A 26353-nucleotide genomic window follows, 5' to 3' on the forward strand; every position below is an offset into this window, starting at 1 on the left:
ACACGAGAAAATATAAACTATCCTCTGAAATCAGTGATGTACTCTGCCATATATTGAGGTGCATCATATTCTTACTTAATTTCAGTATATAACATTAAAATTAACCGATCATTTACTTCACTATTTATTTCTAACCAGTTAACAATTTCTATCGAGCACGTTATTTATGCACTTATAACGAAAACATGTTATCCTTTTTCACTTTGAATTTTCTTTTAGAGAACAGCAGTCGACGGTATTACTAAACGACTCTGACATCACCTTCGAATGTCGATGAGACAGCTCGCAAGTGTACATACGGTACCGAAGATGATCAGTCACATTTTGTGTCAAATGTTTCTATTCTCTTATTCATCAGTGTCACCTAACCTAACTTAATCATACTATATGTATAATGAAAACATATTCCAAGCACCAGTTGAGAAATGATAAAATTCTCGCTATAAATTTGTATGGGAATAACCTCTCCGAAATGTAACCAGACCTAAGAAAATATAAACTTACGTCTGAAATCAGTGATGTGCTCTGCCATATCTTGAGGTGTATCACATTCTTAATTAATTTCAGTGTAGAGTATTAAAATTAAGCAGTCGTTTACTTAACCATTTTACTAACGAGTTAATAACTGTTATCGACCACGTTATTTACGTATTTGTTTCGAAAACATGTTCTCCTCTTTCATTTATAATTTTCTTTACGGAACAGTATTTGACTGGTATTACTAATCAACTCCAACATTGCCTTTGAATGTTGATGAGAGAGCTCCCTAGTGGACATACTGAGGAAACGATACTGAAGATGATTGATCGCATGCAATATAATCGCTGGGAGCATAAATATTGGTAACGGGAAAAGTCATGTATGCTTAATCACTCGTAATAAGATTGCGTCTGTTATAGAGGTCTCGCTGTAACCGAAAGGATAATACATAGTTTATTATTGGAATTTCGAAGGGACTGACATAAACTGATGTTATAACGGGGTTCTTGTTACATGCCGTACTCGCTACAGCGGACTTCTACTGTACCTCATTGTGGGTAGGAAAAAGGAATTACTGTTTAATATTTTTCAACAAAATTACTGATATAGAACTTGGCAACACATGAGAGATTGCAGGTTTTCCTGTCAAACCTTAATCTGTGAAGCTAATGATCCAATTCATTGAGCGGGAAACTCTTTTCCATTTTATTTTTACAATTTGCTTTATGTCGCACTGACACAGATAGGTCTTATGGCAACGATGGAATAGGAAAAGCCTAGGAGTGGGAAGTAGTGAAAATGGGCAAACCACGGAAAAATATATTCTGGGCTTCCGACAATGGGGTTTGAATCTGCTATCTTCCAAATGCAAGCTGACAGCTACGTGACTCAAACCACGCAGCCTCTCGCTCAGTGGAAACTCCTTTTATAGTAGACATACCATGACCCAGATAGAAAGTGGACCAGGCGAGTTGGCCATGAGTTTAGTGGCGCGCAGCTGTGAGCTTGCATCCTGAAGATAGTGGGTTCGAACCCTACTGTTGTCAACCCTGAAGATGGTGTTCTGTTGTTTCCTGGTTTCATACTAGACAAATGCTGGCTGTGACACAGCCACTTCCTTCCTACTCCTAGCCCTTTCCTATCCCATCATCGCCATAACACCTATCTGTGTCAGTGTGACATACAGTAACTTGTAAATATCATTTGTAATATCCCCGATCTTGGTACTAGTCTCCCTAACTTATTATTAGTACTTCCCTGTTTGGTGTGTTGTTGATGGCATGTTTTAGCTCTTAATAGAACTCTTCGATTTCCTTACCAGCAGCTGCGGCTGGGAGAAATATTCGTCTTGATGGACATGATTCTATCATTGATGGGCTCATATTCCAGGACAGCATTGTTCAAACACTTGGGGACCACTGCGACAACACCATTCCTGCTCTGATTGTCACATCCTGAAAAGTTCATGGGTGATAAAATGACCTCATCCCCTCCAGTGTGTCTCTCTGATTCCAAGAAGATCCAATTTGTGTTTACTCATTTTCTCGTTTGAAGATTGCAAGCTTATGTGGTTGCAAGAGACCACAAATATTCCATGTTGCAATTTTTCTAATGCCTTCTAAGGATAATTGACTAATTAATACAGAGGCTTCTCTCAGACCTTTCCCCATTGAAGAACTATGCAGTGGACTTAAGACTCCTAAATAATTAGGGTGAGCAAAATCATAATGGGATTATCAAGGGAAAATATTGCAGTGGTGGTTTCCTATGGCCTTTCATTATTTTAAATATTTGATATACGAGGGCTGTTTTTTTTTCTTCAAGTTCCAATAGGCCATAAGTAATAGACGTATTGAGATAACTAGATGATTTTATTACGCCTACCAAAAGATTTGTACATTCTTTCTTATTTTTCTACATAGTCACCATGAAGGTTGACGGATTTGTCATAACGAGAGACTAGCTTTCCTATACTCTCTGCAAAGAAGTCTGCCGCCAGTGAGCTCAGGTAGGTCCTTACAGTGTCTTGAAGGTCTTCATTGGTAGCGAAGCGTTGTCCACCTAACCACGCTTTCATTTCTCAAAAGAGGTCATAGTCACTGGGTGCTAGGTCAGGACTGTAAGGTGGGTGGTCAAAGACTTCCCACTTAAACTTTCGGAGAAGTTCTTTAGCATCCTTGACCACCTTCGTCATGAACGTCTGTTCGACCTTCGGCACATTTCCTACACCATTTTCTCACATAACTGTCACTCATTCACTGTTCACAGTACACTTCACTCACCCTGCAATGAATTTCAGCAGCACTGCATCCTTCAGCTTGAAGGAAACAAATCACACTTCGCAACTCACAATCGGCGGGAGCATCGATCGTAGCAACCATCGTTACTCGCCTGTAGCTCGGCGACGACTGAGGGATTGGAGCCAGCACTGGCGGCAGTTGTAACAAGGGAGCGACACAATTGTACAACACGCAGACACACTTCCTGCCACTGTGCAATTTACTTTTGGAAACAAACGGAACTTGAAGGAAAAAAACAGCCTTTGTATGTTATTCTGTCAATATAACTTATTAACTGATTGATATTAATGGTATACAAAGGTGCTTAGAAAGTGTATGTTGTTAAAACATTCTTGTTGATATGCTGTTGTCTAGAAAAGAATATAAAATGTACTAAGTGATTTTCTATATGCTTCCTAATGTCATTTCCATAACGACCTGAATGTTGCCAGTGAGGTAACTGAATTCTAAATATGTTTAACAAACAACTGACACTGAAGATACATATGAAAAGTTAACCTCACTTAATGTTACTATGAGCAAAATTTCTATTACACAGAAAGGAAACTGAAAACTATGCACACTTGCAGATCGTGCAGATGAGGGCCACACTCACAGGTAGAAAATATTTTTTGCATGTGGGTGAAATGTAATAAATGCACATATGCTGCGAGCACTTTCATTCACCATTAGATCAAATCGAAAGTCATAATAAACTCTATTATTCTGATGTTTAATGTTTTAATGGTTGTTATGGTTTATGCTGAGGCAGTCTGTCTAAAAATATCTTGACATTTTGTGAAGCATAGTGTTTTTTCTCCTGAAAAGGAAGTACAATAATACTAGTCACAAAAATGTATCTAACTTTTTCTAACAAAGAACTCTTTGTTTATATGTTGGCTAGCATTTCTTGTCTGGCTCCTTCACTGAATGGTTAGGATAGTGGCCTTCGGTTCAGAAGGCAGGGCCAGGAATTTTAACCACGTCTGGTTAATTCCTCTGGCTCGGGAACTGGGTGTTTGTGTTTTTCTTAATACACATCTTCAGTTACACACTACATATCACACTACCAACCACCACAGAAACATGCAGTTGTGAATACATCCCTCAACATAGAATTGGCTTCAGGAAAGGTATCTGGCCATAAAACTTGGGCAAGACTAGCACTTAGCTTTCAGCAATATCCTGGGTGCAGTGCCCTTGGCAGTGTTTTGGCAGCATACAATTTGGGAACCACTTTCCTTTCACTTCAGGGTAAATAGGGGTGCCTGGGTTGAACTGTGAAATTCACAGCTTATGTATGATTGTTTCACAATAACATGAAAAAGGAAGCTTATTTGTCTAGCCATATTTTATGTTATTTTGCCCTACCCTGGTTATCCAGTCCCTTTCATAATTCGAGCTGTCATAGGGTAATTATGACCCTAAACAATATTCATTGACTAGAGAAGATGCCAACTTATTAATTGAAATTCTTCCTCTTGCTTTGTATGTATTGTGCTGTAGTTGTGGCATGATTATAGCTTAAAATTGATTTTGTTGCAGTAAACCATATGTGAAAGGGGACAAGCTACTGGTCCCGGAGCAGGACTCCCCTACCCAAGTGAACCAGTCTCTCTTGAGTGTGTCTAGGACACCAGGAGATGTCCCTCAGGTATGTCATTAGTCTTGTTGGAAAATTTTTACCCTGAGCTGTTGAATAAGTTTGGCTGTTTACTTACCTCTACTTGTATTTATTTATCTGGAAAAAAGTAGGAGTGTATTGCTACCAATCCTTTAAGGCTAAAATGATTGTATACTTAGATCTTCTACTTCCAAAGCCATACTGTTCCTCTTGCAACTTTCTTCCTACCTTTCTTCTCATTCTCCTCTCTAAAGCCATGAACAGACGAAGACATTTATTGTACAACATATGGTGCCACGCGATGGTGCAACTTTTTGCTCCACTGCCTTGTATGCAATCTTGTACGGGAGCTTGTACACATGCTTACCATTCCTGTGGCAAGTTATTGCTAGAAAATGGCTGACGCCGAAGATACGAGGACAATAGCCGCTGCAGTTATTATTGCAGTGATTTCTCAACGTCGCAGGAAAAGAGAGTTACGATGGTACAATAGAAGGTGGCGGACTTGACCATGGATTCAGAGGCGTGATGAAGATGGTAGAGAATTGGATAACTTATTAAATAACGAGCTACGGCTTGAAGACTCAGAATCCTACAAAAATTTCTTGAGAATGGATGAAGTACCCGTTCACAAAGCTTTTAAATTTGGTAGAACCCAGAATCATAAAGATGAACACCAACATGCGAGAAAGCATTTCAGCATCAAGAAGGTACGAATATGAATGTTACATGGTTCCTATTTAAAACACACTATATCTTATAGGCCTACATAACCTAAAACCGAAATATTAACACTATTTTCCCTTTCAACAGATTAGTGCTGACCTTGAGGTTCCTGGCAACTGGAGAAAGCTACAAAAGTTTGATGTATTCTTTTAGGATTTCTGTGTGTGCTTTCTTGACAATAATTCCAGAAGCATGTAAAGCTATATCTTATTTGAAAGCCTGAAGGATGAATACTTGAAGGTAGGCCTACAGATTTAATTATTCTCATGATATGTTGGTAGAGTTTAGCATGCTTAGTAGGTACCAGGGATATATGTTATAGTATCTATATTTTTCATCAGCTTATGGCAACTATAGCCTACTATACAGTAGGCCTAATTTTTGCAACATGTAAACCAATATTTTAAAAACAAATTCTGTTTTATTTAAACTGTGATATAAATAAATGTTTCATGCTATAGTTTGGTAGCATTATTTGTTGAGTTTGTAGGCTCCATTATTATATTTATACTCTGCAATGGAACTTTCACATGGCACATTTTGTTTTTCAGATGCCATCAATAGAAAGTGAGTGGGTTGAAATATCCAAGCAGTATGAAGAAATAGGCAACTTTCCCAATTGCCTTGGTGCTCTTGATGGAAAACATGTTGAATTTGGGCCACCAAGGTGCATAGGTTCATACTATTTTAATCACAAAGGAGGGCATAGCATAGTGTTACTTGCTCTAGTTGATGCAGGATATAAATTTCTGTATGTAGATGTAGGATGCAATGGACGAATAAGTGATGGGGGTGTGTTGAGAAATAGTACATTACATACAATAATGGACAAAAATTTAGCCAACTTCCCTTTGTCAAAACAATTACCAGGGAGCACTGTCAAAGTTCCCCATGTGATAGTTGCAGATGATGCTTTCCCACTACAAGAAAACATCATGAAGCCTTATAAAGGAAATCTCACTCAGCAGCAGAAAATATTTAATTATGGCTTGAGCAGGACTAAGTGCACATCAAAAAATGCATTTGGCATATTGTGCAACAGATTTAGAACTTTATTGAAAAAAAATTGAGCTTCATGTGGAGACAGTGGAAATAACATGCCTGTGCACTGCATAATTTTTTATTAGCTACAGGTAATAAAAGATATGTAGGACATCTAAAAGAGAGGAAAGATACAGAACAGTGTGTAGTTGTTCCTGGTGGATGGAGGAAGGAGAATCTTGTAGGATTACGGAGGGTAGGGCGGCAGAGGTCTGCAGAGGATGCTAGGAAAATAAGAGATACTTATCAGGAATATTTTAATACTACTGGTTTTGTACCATGGCAGTGGGAGTCGATAAAGAATTGTAATTATTAACATTTCAGAAGTATATTTTGAAATATAACTAACTTGCAATAAATGTGAATAAAATAAATTAAATTTAAATTATGTGGAATGTTGCGTTCCTAGAAATTTAAGTTCATTTTTTTTTAATTTCTTGCATTAATTAAGATGGAAATGTAAAATGTATCATAATTCATATTTTATTCTAACTTATGCTTCTGTCATTCCACATGTAAGTGCTAGTATTTTATTTTTTAAATTAGCTTTTACTATGTTATGCTGTATCTGAAAAAAAAATACCAGTGTGAATTACAAAAATTAACATAATAAATAGGAAAGAAAACAGGGTGAAAAATTTACTATAATTCAGTCTATGCTTCTGTCATTCCACATGTATGTGATAGTATTTTAATTTGACTGTGTTGTATCTGAAAAATCATATCAGTGTGAAATTAAAAGAAAGTAACATAATAAAGAAAAACTTGCAGTATTAAATTAAAAATATCTAAACCAGTCTTCCTTCATTACACACTCAGCCTGTGTTCTTCTTCCAGATTCAGTACAATATCAAATATTTTTTCTCTTCCCTTGAAAGACAAGAGCTTTGTTCTTTAGTTGTTTTAATGAACTAGAAACAAACACACCAAATGCATCCAGATCAGACAGCTGCTGTTTTTCCCTTGTCACAGAGTCCAGAACTGAAGTGGCTTGTTGAAGGAGTTTGTCTTCCTCTTGCACAATTAGTTTCCTTTTCTGGCCTTTGATATGCTCCTTTCATGTGGTGATAGTTGATTTGGTGATAATGGTGACAGTGAAGCAATTAACTGTGGTGGTACATCACTAGATGTTGATGGAACTGGCGTCATCACTTTCCAGTCTCCAACTACAGGGACTTCATCAAGGGTTGGAACAGCTTCGCATGTAAATTCAGCCTGAAATGAAGAATAACTGTTAAATGTTGGATTCATATTTCAGTTTCCATAATCTATCATAATATAATACTAGGACATAGGCAATAGAATGTTAGTATTAATTTTATGATAATTATAATGGTTTCCAGTTCAATTCAAATGTTACTAGGCCTACTTTATTGTAAAATGTTAGCATAGATACTGGTATGCTCTTATCAGATGATGATAATAACAATAATAATAATAATAATAATAATAATAATAATAATAATAATAATTTTATAATATTCTATTCTTACATAATTCTTACAAATTACTGTACTTACTGTATTGGCTGTTCCTTGGGAAGCATGGTGTGTTCTGGAGAGAGCTGCACTGCTGGTCCCTTTTCTGGGCTGGACATAGTCCTTCAAAAACATAAGTTTTTCGAAGTACCAAAGTGAAGGTTTGTATACTTCGTCCATCCCAGCACCACTTTTCTTCTTATTAATTTTATTTAGTTCTGCCATGAACGTGGTACGTAAACTTTTCATTTTATTAATTATGTCGCCATTTGTTGTCGATGGTCTAATTTCTTTTAAAGCCTCGCGCACATTTTCCATAGCCACGTGTCTCACATGTTTATTGTGGTACGAGGGCGACTTATTGTAGAGGCACGATTCGCTGCTGTAGGCCTCAATCAGGACATCTATCGTGACTTTAGACCACTCTGTAACAATTAAAAATGAATAAAAATAGAAACAACTACAATATATAGTTAATTTAATAGTTAACGATAAAAATACAGCAGAGTTACATGGTAATGTAACACACACTTCACATGTCAGCTCTTGCTCGAAATGGCTACCAGATGGTAAGGAATATAGCATGCTCCAATGGCATGCCATTTACAAGCAATTCCGTGGTATGCCAGTAGATGGCATGTAAGGTGAACGTACACACGGAAACATCTCGACGTGGCGCCATCTATTGTACAATAAATGTCCTCGTCTGTTCATGGCTTAATACACTTTCCAGTATTACTGTCACTTGTGATAAGAGCGTGATTCCTCAGAAGTTATCACATACTAATAATCTTTAAAATCACTATAACAGTGATTTATTATCAAACATTATCCTCCTTATTCACTACTTTATGATTTAATGTGAATTTAAAAAACTTAAATTTCACATTTCTCAAATCTATACTTTTTTCGATCCTAATTGGATCATCTTCAGTAGATTGCTAAAAATTGACATATACATATCATAGTTAAAAACATTTAAAGTTGAAGAAAGAATGGTGTTATGAATGTTAAAATGTTCTTATCAACACATTCATGGCCACCATCTGAGCGGGCTATTCCAGCTGTTAGTGGCACAGCAAACAACAGCAAATTATTTTCACAATAAGTTTTAAACGGAACAAGATATGGAAACAAAATTTTGCACATACCTTAACACGTTCAGTACCTGCTTCTGAGCGGGACACTTGAATGCCTGGACCAGCCATTTTCATGCCCGGCCCTCTTGACGTGCATCACTTAATACAATTTATAATTACTCCTAAGCTATAAATGTTAGAAAAATGATACTTTGTGCTTACCTCTAGTAAATATTTAGGGTGTGATATCTGGTGTCACAGGTTTCAAAATACATCTAATTTTATACAGCCAATCTGTATTTTCGGCATAATGATTACTGTCACCAAAGTGAAGAAATGAAAGAATATGAAGGAAGCGTGTTCGGAACATTGTATTAGAAAATATCGGAGTATGAAAAACAGCGTCTTCGGTCCAGTACATTTTTATATCAGGATTTTGGACTGTTTCCACGATTGCATGATCGATTTCTTTGTGAAAGGCCGGGGCACCGCACTTATCACTTCACTCGCGTATAGATTGGTCAGCTCACACACATACTGATAAAATTCGTCATTCATGAAAATACTCATGTAACTCAAAATATCCTGCTTATTTTCTATTTGAACGTTTATAGCTGAATTATCTGTAAATGGTGGAACGGGTGGACAATAACTAGGATGATCTATAGGCCTGTCGGATTCGGGAATCGGAATTTCCTCGTCACTCTCGCTTTCACTATCTGAGTATTTCAGGAATAAGTTCATCACCAAAATCATTGTGAACAATATCTAATAATTAATCTTCCGTAAGAAATTTTGTTTTATAAGCCATTATACTACACTCGGCAAGAACGACACGCACTGCATTGGAACCTCAAGTACCGTCTTGACGCGCGAGGAAGTACTGAGATATTCCCGCTAAAACAGCTAAGATAAACATGAGCCCACTCAACGCGAGGGTTATCTCAAAAAGGTCAACCAACTTCCTGCTACAACCAGTAACGCTGACTAAGGTGTAAGAATGCATAGATGACGAATATAAACAGCATTGCCTCGCGCGGAACATTAAACGTCTTACGCCGTCCACGGCCCGCAGCATAGGAGCAAGCTTAAATGTCAATGCCCTTTTTATTTAATATCTTTTTTATTCCGTATGAGTGTCTATTATGAAATGTTATTGCCACTACATTAGAGTATCAGGTTTATAGGAAAGAAACGACCACTAGTACTATTATTAGGAAGGACTCCACCCAGGCCAACAGAAAAAGGCAACATTTTATAGTATGATCAGCAGGGCACTTAAATTTCCCTTAAAAAGACAAGCGTTCGAAAAAGAGATGACCACCATATATGAGATCGCGAAGAGAAATGGATATATGAAGAAATACGTAGATAAAATAAAGGACAAATTAATAAATAAACAGAAATCAATCTTGGAAAAAGAAAAGAAAGAAAGGAAGAATGTAGTGGCAATAACATTTCATAATAGACACTCATACGGAATAAAAATGATATTTAATAAAAAGGGCATTGACGTGGCGTTTAAGACGAACAATAATAATAAGAGAATTTTATTTAATTTGCATAAGGTTAATAGATCCGACAGGTTTAATAAATCAGGAGTATATTGCATCAAATGCCAAAATTGTGGGAAAAAATACATTGGACAATCAGGGAGGAGTTTAGAGACAAGATACAAGGAGCACGTGAATGCGGTGAGACACAGGAGATTCTCAGCAATGGGAGAACACATGGAAGAACACAAATATAATTTTACGGAAATAGACAAAGATGTGGAAATATTGCACATGACAACGAAAGGAAAATTAATGGACGCTTTAGAGAAAATAAATATATATATTGATCAGAGAAAGGATAATGAAAATAACTTAAACGAACCACTGAATGAAGAAAATGCAATGTACCGATTGGCATACAATCGTATAAGAAGAGAGAGAAAGAAGGAGCGAAAGAAATAGTTCCAGTCACAAGTACGCGCCCCCTCCATCCCCTACATTACATAACCGGCAGCACAACGGCAGGTAGCAGCGAGCCTAACAAGGTCATTGCCAGCAGAGAGCAGAACACGTTTGTTTATTCAAACTAGTACAAGAATACTTCGGTCAAGGTTAAATTTTGGCAACCAGTCGAGCTGAAGTAAGTAAATACAAATTTCTCTAAATATCTGAGATATCGTTCTTTTATAAACACTTCGCTAAAGATTAGTTTTTGGTTTATTATTATTTAAAGGAGTTTGACGGTTAGAAAACGACCAGCATGGTCATCGCGTGACCAGTAGCAGAGTAGCAGATTGACAACAAAGAAGGAAGGAGGACATATTGTTTGGGTTCAGACCAATATCACAAAATTTTAATTTTTGGATAAATTAGATGGAATGAAGTAAGTAGACCCAAATAATTTCTCCAGGCATCTCAGTAACCGTCTATTTTCGCGAAAGGTCTCTAAAGTTAGTTTGTTTGGTTTATTTATTTAAGGAATTGGACGAGATTAAGAGAAGATATTCTGATACGAGAGGTCTAGAAAATTATAGCAGACTTTAAGAAGAAAGAAGAGAGCAGAAACATCTTAAAGGATAACTGATTTTATAGATGTTACTAGCTGATGTACCCGTGCTTCGCTACGGGATTCTCAGAAAGACTGACTGAATTCAACATAGGTCATTACAAAAACGTCAGTAGGAATGTAGCAATTGAAAGCAATGTTATGATATAAAATACTCGATCAAATGAAAAAACGCACACTTTCTCACTTTCAACGAACAGTACTACGGTGCCGATCTAAGAGTCCAAAGTTCGAGAGCTGGAATAACCAGGTCGCAGACTGCCGTGAACACTCCTCTGTCATTATTCCATTAAATATGCACACTACTCATTCCAATGAGTGGCTCAGAGTAGGGATTGTATAGCTCGAATACTATGATGAACCAGTGTGTTACGTACCAGATATATCAGAAAATGTATGAACCAGAGGAACGGCATGCTAAGAAAGAAAGTTATCTTACACCCCAGCTAATTCCCACCAATATACAGGCAGGCTGTTACAGTCGGTACGACCAAGCGAGTTGGCCGTGTGGTTAGGGGCGCGCAGCAGTGAGATTGCATCTGGGAGATATTGGATTCGAACCCCACTGCCGGCAACCCTGAAGATGGTATTCGGGAGATGGTGGGTTCGAGCCCCACTGTCGGCAGCCCTGACGATAGTTCTCTGTGGTTTCCCATTTTCACACCAGGCAAATGCCGGGACTGTACCTTAATTAAAGCCACGGCCACTTCCTTCCACTTCCTAGACATTTTCTATCCCATCGTCGCCATAAGACATATCTGTGTCGGTGCGACGTTAAGAAAAATAAAAGATGGTTTTCCGTGGTTTCCCATTTTCACACCAGTCACACCAGGCTGTACCTTAAAGCCAAGGCCGCTTCCTTCACACCACTATTCATTTCCTATCCCATCGTCGCCATAAGACCTACCTGTGTCGGTGCGACGTCAAGCAAATTAAAAAAATCCTCGGTACGCTGCAGTAATCCTATCTATTGGGGATGAGAGGAAAGAGAAGACAAAAACCACATCACAACAAACATTGGTCAATGTAGTGTTATTGTTGATTCTGTATTGCAGGCCTTCACATTAGTTTTCTTTCGACTCTGTGATATTAGGGTGTCTTACAAAATTATTTATGTCGTAGACTGTAGTTCTTTATTCTCAGACTTTACATAGCGATTTTCACTAAATTCTGTTTACCCATTTTCTCGTGACTCAGCGCTGATATGGACTTTGTAACAAAAATCCAAATTCATGAATATCTCAAATTATATGCGGTACGGTAACAATATATAAGACATAAGTGATCGGAAATTTAATAAATCTTACATAACTACTACTAACTTACGACATTACTAAAGTTAGGTTAGTTCTATAGTATTTATCGATACGACCACTAATAACATAAATAACTTATTTGAGAATTACATTTCAGACCTTCCCCTAAACTACCATTTCACTCAGCGTGAATAAAATAATTTGTAGCCTAGATTGCAGTGGTTCATCACCCGTCATTACATACCGATTTTCATTACATTCTCTTCAGCCGTTTTATCGTGATGCGTGTACATATATACAGACAGACAGACAGACAGACAGAAATTACGGAAAAGAAAAAAACTGCATTTCGTTGTCACTGTGGACATAACCGACACGGAAATACCATTCTCTTCAAATTGTGAGTAATGTACAAACAAAACTCTTATTTTATATATATAGATTACATTTCAGGCCTTCCCGTAAACTACCATTTCACTCAGTGCGAATAACATTATTGATAGCCTGGATTATAGCGAGCTATTCCCCGACTTTGCATACCAATTTTCGTGAAGATACGATTACTAATAAAATAAATATTTGACATTTAAATTTTAGGCCTTCCCCTAAACTACCATTTTTCTCAGCGTGCATAGCCTATATTGTAGCGACTTATTTTCCATCTTTGTCTAGCGATTTTCATTAAGACACGACCACTAATAACATAAATATTTTGAGAATTAAATTTCAGGCCTTCCCCTAAACTACCATTTCACTCAGCGTGATTAAAATAATTTATAGCCTAGATTGTTTGGTTCATCATCCTTCTTTACATTCCGATTTTCATACAATTCTCTTCTGCCGTTTTCTCGTGATGCGTGTACATACATACAGACAGGCAGACAGAAATTATGGAAAAGTAAAAAATGCTTTTTCTTGTTACTGTGGACATGACCGATACAGAAATACCATTCTTTTCAAATTCTGAGCAATGTACAGACAAAACTCTTATTTTATATATATAGATATATAGATTACATTTCAAGCCTTCCCCTAAACTACCATTTCACTCAGTGCGAATAACATTATTGATGGCCTAGATTATATCGACCTATTCCCCGACTTTGCATACCAATTTTCGTGAAGATACGACCACTAATAAAATAAATATTTGACAATTAAATTTTAGGCCTTCTCCTAAACTACCATTTTTCTCAGTGTGTATAGCCTATATTGTAGCGGCTTATTTTCCATCTTTGTCTAGCGATTTTCATTAAGACACGACCATTAATAACAAATATTTGAGAATTAAATTTCAGGCCTTCCCCTAAACTACCATTTCACTCAGCGTGATTAAAATAATTTATAGCCTAGATTGTAGAGGTTCGTCACCCGACTTTACATTCCGATTTTCATTAAATTCTCTTCAGCCGTTTTCTCGTGATGCGTGTACATACAGACAGACAGACAGAAATTACAGAAAAGTAAAAAATGCATTTCCTTGTTACTGTGGACATGACCGATACAGAAATACCATTCTTTTCAAATTCTGAGCAATGTACAGACAAAACTCTTATTTTATATATATAGATGTATATTTTACGAATTGATATTTATTATTTATGATTTTACGATTTTAGGATAAAGACTATTTATGGATGTTATCTATTATTTTAAAAATTGATTTATTTAAGTATTTCCACTAAATGGCAAGTAAATGTTAAATTTAGACAAAAAGAAATAATTATTCTTTCAGATGTAAATAAGGACATAAATTAATATATAGAGATTAATTTAATAGATTGCATTAGTTAGGAAATTTCCAGTAAAATCTGCAACAAATGACATAGTAAATAGGAAAGGTGAAACTAAGAGAAATTGTATCAATTTTCAAAATTCATATATATATGTTATATTATACCATTGTACCATAGTCCAAGGATCAATTAATGTTTGGCACCGCTGAAGAAGAGAGCGGTATATCATTGTACCATAGTCCAAGGATCAATTAATGTTTGACACCGCTGAAGAAGAGAGCGGTGGTTCTTGAAACATGTACATGTACGGTAATTAAATTAAATAAAATAAAATGTGTAAGTATTGACAAGGCGGTGAAAATATTGTATAGAAATTTGACTATAAGTCAATACGGACCAACATGGTGAAAATAACATGATCAGAAGCGCACTTAAAGAAATTCTACAACTTTCGAGTGACACGCCGACAAGTATGATCTATTCGAGCCACAAATATAAAGGGTCAGTTTGATGATTGAATTTGTAACAGGATAAATGTTGGTCTTCAACAAATTTAAATGCTTGTTGTCATATGACCTCGGCGAATGCTGTTGAAAAGATATGTTCTTATAGATGTCAATGACCGTTCGTTGAACTAATGGATTAGATAAGGATGATTGAAAGGGACGTAAATCAACGTTCGTATTGAAAGTTGCTGCTTGGTTTATCTTGTTGAATGTCTGTAACAAGAAAAGGAATAAATTTGAATTTTTATAGACTCTTATCCACAAGGGATAAATAACTTTTTTTACCAGATCTCATTGCCAAGAAAATCCTCAAATTTAGCTCCTAAGATTGATTTTCACGTCTTTCTAAGATTTTGGACATGATATATATATTTTTATTTTATTTTATATTTTAGTACTCTCTCTTCCATAATTTTAATGTATCTTCCTATTAAGCACATGTAATTAAGCCATGTATACAAAGATTTTATATTTTATGATATTCTAATAGAGTAAGTTTTAAGTTTGTCAAAAATGTTCTAATAGTTCTTAAGTCATTATTTACGTAAATAACAATTATTCGAGATTCAGATTTGGCTGATGATGCTCTATAAGGGAGCGAAACATGTCCCATATATAACTTTTTAACTAATGAAGTTATTTTAAATGTGACAACATTATAATGTATTGAACAGGTGGATTCATAATCAAACTTTATTATTGTATATCAACAGATTTCAATACGGATGAAAACATGAGATTAGTCACTTGCAACACTTCTAGTCTCCGGAAACATTTTCGCAGATACAAATTGTGTTTTGAGCAACCCCCAGCATTCTGGCTACATACCTCTGTGAGAAGCCTTCTGGATACAGTGTAGGTGCATGAGTGGCTTCATTCAGTGATAGCTGCATTCCCTGTTGCCTGCATTGGTCTGTATGATCAGCTATGACTTGTAAACATTACACTACACACAGACCAATTTTCACACACATATTGAGGCACTCATACATTTCAACTGACACTGACACCTCCCATACATCGGGATGATGGTAGAGCCCTCTGTTATGTTAACAGGATATGTTTTTGCCATAACAGTCATCTCCCCCCATCCCACTTTGCATTCATACAACGCAGTTAGGAATATCTAAACACGTGGACTAAGTTTCTTTTTTTGAGTAGTGTATTATTCTGACCAAGGCAGCTGTGGTTAATGCACAGAATATTTTCAAATTAGAAAAGGGCAGTATTATTTGGATTCCATGTAGAAGTGAAGGTCTCATGGCTTATGATAAGAGTATGTATTTCTTTGCTTTTGCAATATTTCAAAAATATACCGGAAAATGTTCATTGAAATAGGACCAACAGTATCAGCCTACTTTTTCTGAAAACTACTGAGCTGTTTATAAGCTATTTTTAAGTTATATGTTGAAAGAGAGAAAGGTAACAAATCTATCTACAGCAAGAGGAATTTGAAGAGAAATGAGACTTTCATTGACTGGAATAGGTGTGAGCTGATGTTCTTTCACTATTTTTGTTTTTACTGCAAATCCATCACCAATCTTCAGAATGAAGTGGTTCGCACTGCTCTCCAAGACACTCTTTTAAATCAGCTAACTAAATGTCCAGTCAACACAAAATATGTTTGATGAGAGTGGACTACATTAAGAAACACCATCAGAGAGACTGTGGAGAAGGTCATTGGCTATGATGTAAGGAAGAGAAAAGACTGGTTTGATGATAATAATGAAGAGATTCCCTGAGTCTCATCAGTGTTAAAAGGAATGCCTACCTACCTCTTGCTCAGGATTCATCTTCTGTAGGGAAGAAAGCACGTTATCAAGAACTCAAGCAAAAATGTCAGACTGAAATAAAAGTAATCAAAAACAACTGGTGGCAACAAAAGGCTAAGGAACTCCAAAATCTGTCTGATGCCAGAGACCTACGAAAGTTTTATCCTGGAATAAAAGACCTCTATGGACTTGTACGGATCTGTTCGTTCCTCATTGGGCATCCTGAAAGCCTCCGACAATACTACTATTATATACAATAATAAAGTTTTATTATGAATCCACCTGTTCAATACATTTTGAACAGGTGGATTCATAATAAAAATTTATTATTGTATATCAACAGATTTCAATACGGATTAAAACATAAGATTAGTCACTTGCAATACTACCATTTTCGCTAATACGCAGGTCACCTTTTACCACTGGAAGGAACACGTCAGCTTGCTCTTAAACTGCATTTCTTCTGCTGCTGAAGACTTCCTCTAATGTGTGCCACAATATCCTCCACAACTTTCGATGGCTGTCCCACCTACTTTTCAGGAATTTAGAGAAGCTCTTGATAATCTAAAACCAAGAAAGGCTCCTAGACAACATTTCCCTTTAACTCATCCAAAGTGGAGGCATACCTCTGAAAACCAGGCTTTTCTCCATAATACTTCTAATATAGGCATCTTGCAAGTTCGCTGTTGACATGAAGAATTCCACCATTGTCGCCATCTTCAAAAACGGTGATCGAAGCATCTGTGGTAATTACCGTGGTATATCCTTACTCCCCATACCTGGTAAAATATGTGCTAGAATTGTGTTGAATCATCTCCAGATAATCTTTGAGAAGGTACTTCTTGAATCCCAATCTGGGTTCCGTCTCTCAAGAGGCAGCACTGATATAATCTTCTGTGCAAGACAACTCCAGGAAAAGTGCAGAGAAAAACAGAAGCCTTTATTTTTTGTGTTCTACGAACTGGAAAAGGCCTTTGATACAGTGTCTAGAGAAGCAATGAGGATGGTTTTAAGGTGATTCAGCTGCCCAGAACACTTTGTTGGATTGATAAAGGCATACCATGATAATATTCGTGGACAAGTGTTGTACCACAATGAAATTTCAGAACCATTTCCCACCACCTATGGGCCTTAGCAAGGCTGTGTACTTACACCAACACTCTTTACCCTGTATCTGGCTGCTATGCTCTACGAGACATAGTCTGAGAACAACACAGGGGTGGATTGCCAAAAGATCATGTATATAATGCTCATGAAACAGGGTGAAATTTTAAAATATTGTCAAAACATACTTAGCATCATTAAAAGAAAAATCTGCACCAGATCATTAAAGGAATAAGGAGAGGATTAGGGTTTTAGCATGTGCTAATGCTTTAGGCACTCAATAGACTGCCACTAATGTGCATAGGATAATCGAAAAACCCTAGAGCTCTTAAAAATATTGCCACCACTGCATTACCAATATTATAGAGCTCAAAAAAGTACCTGGATGTCGTTGCAACTTTTCCAAGAATGGTTCTTTCAAAAGTTTGTACCAAGCATTGAATATTTTTTGAAGTCTAAGGGATTGCCCAGAAAAGCAATTTTGTTGATAGACAATGCCCCAACACACCCAGGGAAGTTGGAAAGTGGTGTGATATTGTTGTTCGGTTTCTGCCCCCTAATGTGACGAGCTTAGTTCAACCTATGGACCAGGGTGTTCTGGAAGCATTCAAACGCCATTATCGTGCGTTTCTGCTACGATCTATTCTGAGAGATTGTGAATTATCCGGTAAAAGTCTTACGGATTCGTTAAAGTCTATGAACATGAAACATGTGATTTATTGGTGTGCCTAATCCTGGAAAAAGATTACATCAGTGACTCTTTGAAAATCCTGGAACAAACTGTATGAAGAGATTTTTTCGGAGAATTAGGTAAATAACAACCCGCAAGAGATGGTGAAACAAATTCTAGGATGTGAGAATGTTAACCAGTGTGAGGTGAATGAGTGATTACAATCAGATGATGCTGAACCTGATCTAACAAACCAAGAAATAGTGAATTCTGTGTTACTGCCAAGGGTTGAAGCAGACGACTTCGACCTTGACAATAGCAGTTCTGAGAATCAAGTTACAGCAGATAATGGATTTAATGCATTGGAGGTAAGATTGATTTCAAATTTTTATTAAAATATAGTACACCGAGCTTGATAGCTGCAGTCGCTTAAGTGCGGCCAGTATCCAGTATTCGAGAAATAGTAGGTTCGAACCCTACTGTCGGCAGCCCTGAAGATGGTTTTCCGTGGTTTCCCATTATCACACCAGGCAAATTCTGGGGCTGTGCCTTAATTAAGGCCACGGCCGCTTCCTTCCCACTCCTAGACCTTTCCTGTCCCATCGTCGCGATAAAACCTCTCTGTGTCGGTGCAACGTAAAGCAACTAGCAAAAAAATAAAATAAAATACAGTTCCACATGCTTTAATTACAGTATTGTAATAAAATTACTGTATACAGTATTCAGTTAAGTAGTAACAAAATAAATTGTTTCATTATTTCAGATTGCTTTGCGCTTTGTTGAACACAGCAGTGAATCTAAACCAGCTGATGTATTGTTGTTTAAACGGTGGCGTGACATAGCTGCACAACAGCGCTGTACCAAGAAAATTCAGAAGAAAATCACTGATTTTTACAATGAGTGGCATTATGTAAACATATAAATGTCAGTAGACTGTATCCACTTTTGTTTAACAGAGTTTACGAATTTTTATTTCGGCATTTAACTTCTGAAATATTTCTAAAATATTTACCATGTGTCATCCGAAAAAAATGTGTCAAGTGAAATGGCTCCATCCCCTTTATTTCAGGTAAACAGGGTTCTACTGTATTTTTTATGAGGTCCTATGACATCTAATTTAATATTTGCAAATGCATGAAATGTGTATACCCACCTGCCATTTTCATCTTTCATTTCACTTTAAAGAAAAAGAAAATTATTAGACATATAACCTGTAATCATATTATGCATTATCTAAATTATTGGGCTTTCATTCTGATAAGGGAAGACTGAGTCTTTGAACTTTGTGTGCGCATGCATGCGACAGGATTATATTCATCTCTGAAGACCAAACTATATAAAACAGTGTACCAGTAAAAGATAGCCTGTACTAACATGTTATTTGAAAAGAGTAAAGTTCTCAAGGTGCTTCCTAGGCAAAAATAGCTAGGGCTTGGTACATGAGGACAGGTTCTATCTACAATAAGTAAGTAAATAAGTGTACTTTGAACTCTTGGTTTATTCAAAATTTTGGCAAGTTTGAAATTCATATCACCTTGGTACACTGAATCACCATCTCCCGAATCGTCTTCCAGAATGGTTCTCCAGGCAACTCGTACTCTAGGATCCTCTTGTCACCATGGAATTGGGCTCGGCTTCCAAGTCCACTCGCCACCATGGAATCAAACCTGTACCTCGTACCTGAAAGTCTTGAATTTCTGGGAGGTCTACAGCGATCTTGATGCGGGGCAATCACTCGTGGTTTAGCTTTATATGAGTGTCCACAGTCGTACAGTCCCCCAACACATTCACAATCGCCAAAATTTGCAAAGTACTGCCTTTAATTTATATAGGCCGATAACACTTTGTTTGGAATGTGCCAATAAACTTCACTTGACTTTTGCAGGTAGAAATTAATGAATGTCACTTCAAAGTATTAATTTAAGAAATGAAAATGTTACGGGAAAAATATGAAATAATCATGGAACACAGTTTATAGTTATTTACCACTAAAAACAATGAAACTAAACACAGTTCACTTGCTATACACTGTCTGTGGTTACTTGCTACAACGTAAAAATAATACTGTCACACTTGACACACAAAAAAGAACTATTAAAGAGTTTATCTGTACAACACTGCTAATAGCGATGAAATAAATAATAACTAGTCATTCACTCTTAGCACAGTGAGTCTCATAAAATAACAAAGTCACTGAAGAATATTTAGAAATAGTTACATACTATTATGTGCAGAAATCAGTTCGAATCCAGTTAAGATTAACACCATAATGGATTATCATTTTAAGTCACTCGTATTTAATAGTTTATCACTAGTTAAGGAGCATTTAAGTGTTGAATGGTAAGAAATATATAAATGCTTGTGTTAATAATGATGAGATATCTCAAACACTTCCAAATATCACAGTAATTGAAATATTAAATGATGTTCTAACACTTGCACAGCAACAAAATAAGTTAAACACTTCACTTGGTTTTTGATCAAAGAAACATGAAGTTTGAGAATTACACCAAGTTCAATTCTCGGCGTGAGAATTTACAAGTCGTGTTTTACAATCACCATGTTGTCACTTGACTTTACTTTCCGATGGACAGAATAACACAGGGTCTGACCAGGCAGAGCCCTTGCCAAAGAATGTCGGTCTATCGCTGAGCAGTCTTTTTTACTGTCAAGGCCTAAACTTTGTATGATAACGTGATTATTTCAAAGTGGATTTACTCTAAAATTCCTTGAAGGATTTTCTTGAGATTTGACAACAGAGATGTTCTTGTGATTGGCTACAGAATGGCATTATTAAAGAAGTTTTTTTAAATTTCTGAATTGAAAATTTTCAAATGCATGACTCATCGATTCCAGATGCATCCAGTTCTCGCCACGAGGTAGGTTGACGAGTTGGGCGGGCTAGTCTGCCTTGCTCCTTCTACGTCACACACAGCTGTTCGTTTGCTCGCTGCCTTGTCCTGGCACATGTAAACACAGCGAGCTTGGAGTTCTCGGCGCGCGTGATAATTATACGACATTGCTCTTAATAAAATCATATGGCATGTACCATGAGTTTCTGGTAAAATATGTGGTGGTATTTTTTTCTCCCTTAATCCAATAACAAAAATACATTACAGTATATTAATAAAATATGTTGACATATTTACTGATACTATGTTGATGCATTTCTTCAACAGATGATAGTTTTAGTTGACATCTAATGTTCAAACCTGGTTCAGTCTTAACTTGTAGATAGAGTAAGGATTGTACTAGTCATTTATTTATTTGTTTATTTATTTATTTGTTTGTTTGTTTGTTTGTTTGTTTGTTTGTTTGTTTGTTTGTTTGTTTGTTTGTTTGTTTCCAACATAGGGCAACTCCAGTCAATTACACAAAGGAAATTTAGTTTTTCTATGCTTCCAATATTTCTTTAACCTTTCAGTTGCTGACATCCTTTCTTCAGTTGAGAACACTTTTTGCCCTTTTATTAATTTTGATTTGTAGTCTCACATGTGAGTTGTTGAGAATCTTAATTTATGCATTTGAAGTAACACTTCATCATCTTTCATTGTAATTATTTTGTTTGTCTACAGAACTACCGAGCACGCAAATGTAGCATCGTGCAGGAAGAAGAAGATGAAGACGACATGAACTCTTGCTCTGGGAGGGAGGAGCTGGCTCCTCCCCACAACTCTTTGAATCGCCGAGGTTCTCGTTCCGAGGGAAAGCTGAATTTAGCCCTACAGGAGCGCCTAGCTGAATCTGAACGACGCAAGGAGAAACCCAGTACTGCTGTAGCTCCTGTCGCTGCACACTTGGGAGTACCTCCTGTGTCTTCTTGGATACCACCAAGCAAGAAACCACCTTCGCCAGTTATTGGTTCTGACAGACCTAGGTCAGCTGTGGTATCGTCCACAGGCCAAGTCAGTACTACTGCTGCTTATATTCCTGGTAGTACTAAGTGGCGTGTTGGATCTAAACAGCAGCCCCCGTCTGAACTGTCGGTGCTAAAACCCACTCTTCCTCCATCGCGAATTTCCGTTATTACTACGACTCCATCCACTACTACTTCTATCATTACAGAATCTTCTACCATATCTATTCCTATCCATATAACACCAGCAATGTCTGGTGCAACAGCTCTTCCAAAATACAAGACAATGCCTTCTCCAACCCGTCCTATGCACTCTGTGCTAAGCTCACCTCAGTTGGCACTGAATGAAATCTTTGAAGAAGGCGATGGAGCAGCATCAGGAGAGGTGACAGCCATCCGGTCGGGATCACGTGGCTTTGTGGCTAGACAGCAGGGAGCTGCATATGAGCAACGGAGAGCGAAGTTTCACAAAGCAAGAACAGCAAGCTGCAGCTCATCTGATGCAAGTGATGATGATAGTGAAAGCAGAAAGAAACGGGCTCATAAATTGGGAACAGCAGCTGGAGAAAAGCCTTTACCTCAGCGGAGAGACTCTCATGATGATTCTAGCGATTCGCAAGATCCTGGAAGCAGTACAGGTGGAGGTGCAGGTGGTGGTGGGACTCGTGCAGAGTGTAAACAACAGGCCCCTTCACAGACTGCCGGGGTCTCAGAGGGCTCACGAACTCAGTCGGGTGGTGGTGGTGGAGGTGGTGGCAGTGGTGGGGGTGGTGGTGGTCGTCGACAGTGCAGTGGTACTGTGCAACAACCTCCCTTTGGCCGGCGGCATCGTACAGGACGCCGGAGACCTGGAGAGACAAGGCTTCGTGAGAGTCAGTCCTTGAACCGAATAACAGAAGTTCAAGAAGCGGAACATATGTGCCACAATAACGTAGTCATAGTTACCTCCTCCGTCTTAGCATCTCACTCTACCACGACATCCGTCTCGTCTCCTAAAGTGCGTAGCTTCGGTGCTCGCCTGCTACAGGGCTGGTCCCTCTCTGGGTCGGCATCGAAGAAGCTGGGCACAACAGAAGGGAAATGCAGTGCCCTACGAATGGGCAACTCGCTTTTGAAGGAGGATCGCGGAGCCGTGAAGGTCCCGGAGAGGCCAGAATGTTGTCTGGAAGAGAAAGAAAACTGTTGTAAGCCAGAGAAACAGAAGAGTTCTAGCAAAAAGGGTAGGTTATTAGGTCGTTACTTCCAAGTTCACAAGAAACTGTGTCTGCCCCTGCCTGGCCTGTTTGGGCGAGGTCGTCTGTACAAGGCTCAGTCTTGTGGATCCATTGTGCGGGACCGTGTGACTCTAGCTCCCTCTCTTTGTGGAGATGACAGATGGTGTCCTATTGCCATGACAACAGCTGCAGAAGATGAGGGTGGCAGAAAGTTGGTGAGTTGTCTTTCTTACTGTGAGGGAAGTATGGTTGATGCATGTAATATATTTATCCTCAAATTTCAAGATAACTGTAAATTTTAAGAATTAAGTTATTGTTCCTGACACTTTTCACTAACTTGAGCTTTCTTATTCTTGTTATACCAAAACTCATTGAAGGAATTTTGCATCGCATATGAAGTATGTGCACACTAGCTTCAAAGAGTTTCTGGAATTAATAACAGAAAAATAAATTACTCTGCATTCATTTAGACAACATTTCCTTCAAAATAGTTTCCAACTGCAATGATACAATGTTTTAAAGCATTGCTCAAAACCATTTTGTAAAATGTTCTAGTCACTTTTGCTGTGACTTCAGCACTTGCAAATTGTTGTTTCTTTAGATGACATTTTAACCGTGGGAAAAGGACTAAGTCTGGTTGTGACAGATCTGGAGAGTATTGAGTAGGTTCTTTATACCTGGCAAGGTAATTTATTACCAAGACTAACTGATGAGCAGGTGCATTGTCATGCAGAGGAAACCAGCCATTTTCTGTCACTTGCTTCTTTCTCACTGTATTCCTGAAGCGACGAAGAAGGTCTACATAAATTTCTTTGTTTACAATACGACTTTCAGAAATAAATTTGTGGTGGACTCTGAGTATCAAGAAAAATATTAGCATAGCTAATGTCCTAATGAAAATTTTGTTTCAGAGATGTTTTGGGTTTCCACTCGTACGCTTGACATTTAGGAACTAGGTCTTTAAATAACATCAAGTGTTCTCTCCAGCAATTACGTTGTTAGAAAAAAGTCACCATCTTAGTTATCCATAGTGATTAGGTCCCCAGCAGGAGTGATTCTTGTAGTTTAGGAGTGAATGTTTTTGGGACCAACTTTTTGATAAATGTAATGCATGTTCGGTTTTTTGTGAAGAATTGTGCGAACACTTTCAAGTGAAATTCCAATCTCTGCAGATCTCTCTTCAATAGTCTTTCATCCATCTCCCACCATAACATCATGCATGTGCTGAATTTTTGCTTTATTTGTCACTGATGAAAGTTGACTGCAGCTTGCACAGCCTTCGCACAGATGTTTATGTCAGGTATGATGGTTCATATATACGTAATTTTTTAAAATTCCTGGTTTACCATAAGCTTCTTCAAGCATTCTTAATGTCTCTGAAGGAAATTTTTTAACAAGACACACAGTTTAATACAGTAGAACTTTGATAATTCCAAATCAGTTAATTCAAAATCTCGCCTAATTCGAAGCAGCTCTCATTCCCGGAAGCATTAGGTACAGTTTTGCATGTTATTTAAATCAATTCGAATCATGGATAATTTGTAATTTGAACAACAATGTCGATCCCATTACCGAAATTCAACTTTTTAATTCAAAACTGCCTTTACGTTTAGAAAAAAAGTATTTTACAGAGTAATTTAAATTTAAAATTTATCCTCGTCATGAAAGAATAGCCCTTTCGGAATGTGCTGGGGTAGCTTTCCGCATTTTTACTCACTTCGGCGTGTCTACAGTGTGCTTCATATTTGCTAAGTTCGAGTGAAATCCTAATTCTTTTGTATTCAGCATTTTAAGGAATGCTACAAAATCACATAGCAGGCAGTGTGCAGAGAAGGAGAATCCATGAACACAGGCAATGGCCGACAGTTGGCGAAAAAGCGTGGCTCATATAATCAATTTGTACACACCGAACAGTATTGTCAATGCCAATGAAACTGGATTATTTTTTTTTCAATGCTGAGCCCAAACGGACTTACGGTCTTAAAGGAGAGAAGCGCCAGCTGGAAGTCATACGAGGGTGGGGATCACTGTACTGTGTTGCAATGCACACGGAAGCGAGATAATTCCTTCCCTCATCATAGGAAAGTTTGAAAAGCCACGATGTTTTAAGGGCGTCCGGCACTTTCCGTGCAAGTACAAGGCATCTAAAAATGCAAACAGTACAGGATAAAGCATTTGCACAGGGGAGCCAGCATAATTTGTCCTTGTCTTTGAATCATGTTCTGTTTTCTTTCGTTGCGTGAGGTTATGTTTGCCATTGTTTTATCCAAGTGCATTATTATATGAATAATGTAAATGCACCTTGTTGGATACATTTTGGAAGTAGTGTTTTCCATGGCATTTGAAAGGTTTAAACTGAGAATCAGGGTGATTATTGCATGCATTAATGGGTCTTAGAATCTTTGTGATGCGGCAAGGATTGGCATTTCTGAATTACGAGAGAAGTGCTATGGCAGGAAATCATACAAGTATAGAGTCACTGTGCCGGCCCCGTGGTGTAGGGGTAGCGTGCCTGCCTCTTACCCGAAGACCCCGGGTTCGATTTCCGGCCAGGTCAGGGATTTTTACCTGGATCTGAGGGCTGGTTCGAGGTCCACTCGGCCTATGCGATTAGAATTGAAGAGCTATCTGACAGTGAGTTAGCAGCCCTGTTCAAGAAAGCCAAGAATAATGACAGGATTCATTGTGCTGACTCCATGACACCTCGTAATCTGCAGGCCTTCAGGATAAGCAGCGGTCGCTTGGTAGGCCAAGGCCCTGCAAGGGCTGTAATGCCATGTGGTTGAGTTAGGTTAGGTTTGGTTTATAGAGTCACTACTGTGTTTTAATGCAGACGGGAGCGAGAGACTTTCTCCCCTTGTCATAAGAAAGTTTGAAAAGCCATGATGTTTTAACTGCATCGGGTAATTTCCTTGCAAGTAAAAGGCACCTAAAATGCATACAGTACAGTAATCCAATGAATAAAGTACG

At 37.7% G+C, this 26353-nt stretch overlaps 1 protein-coding gene across 1 annotated transcript in view; it reads left to right on the forward strand.

The window, feature by feature from the left end:
• Snrk (SNF related kinase) overlaps positions 1 to 26353 on the forward strand; it is a 194081-nt gene that overhangs the window by 158561 nt on the left and 9167 nt on the right. Inside the window, exons 7-8 of the mRNA XM_067135427.2 lie at positions 4305 to 4413; positions 21889 to 23598. Coding sequence (XP_066991528.2) covers positions 4305 to 4413; positions 21889 to 23598 — 1819 coding nt within the window. The remainder of the gene's footprint in view (positions 1 to 4304; positions 4414 to 21888; positions 23599 to 26353) is intronic.

This window comes from Anabrus simplex, chromosome 1 (genome assembly GCF_040414725.1).
Source record: "Anabrus simplex isolate iqAnaSimp1 chromosome 1, ASM4041472v1, whole genome shotgun sequence".
Taxonomy (NCBI): Eukaryota; Metazoa; Arthropoda; class Insecta; order Orthoptera; family Tettigoniidae; genus Anabrus; species Anabrus simplex.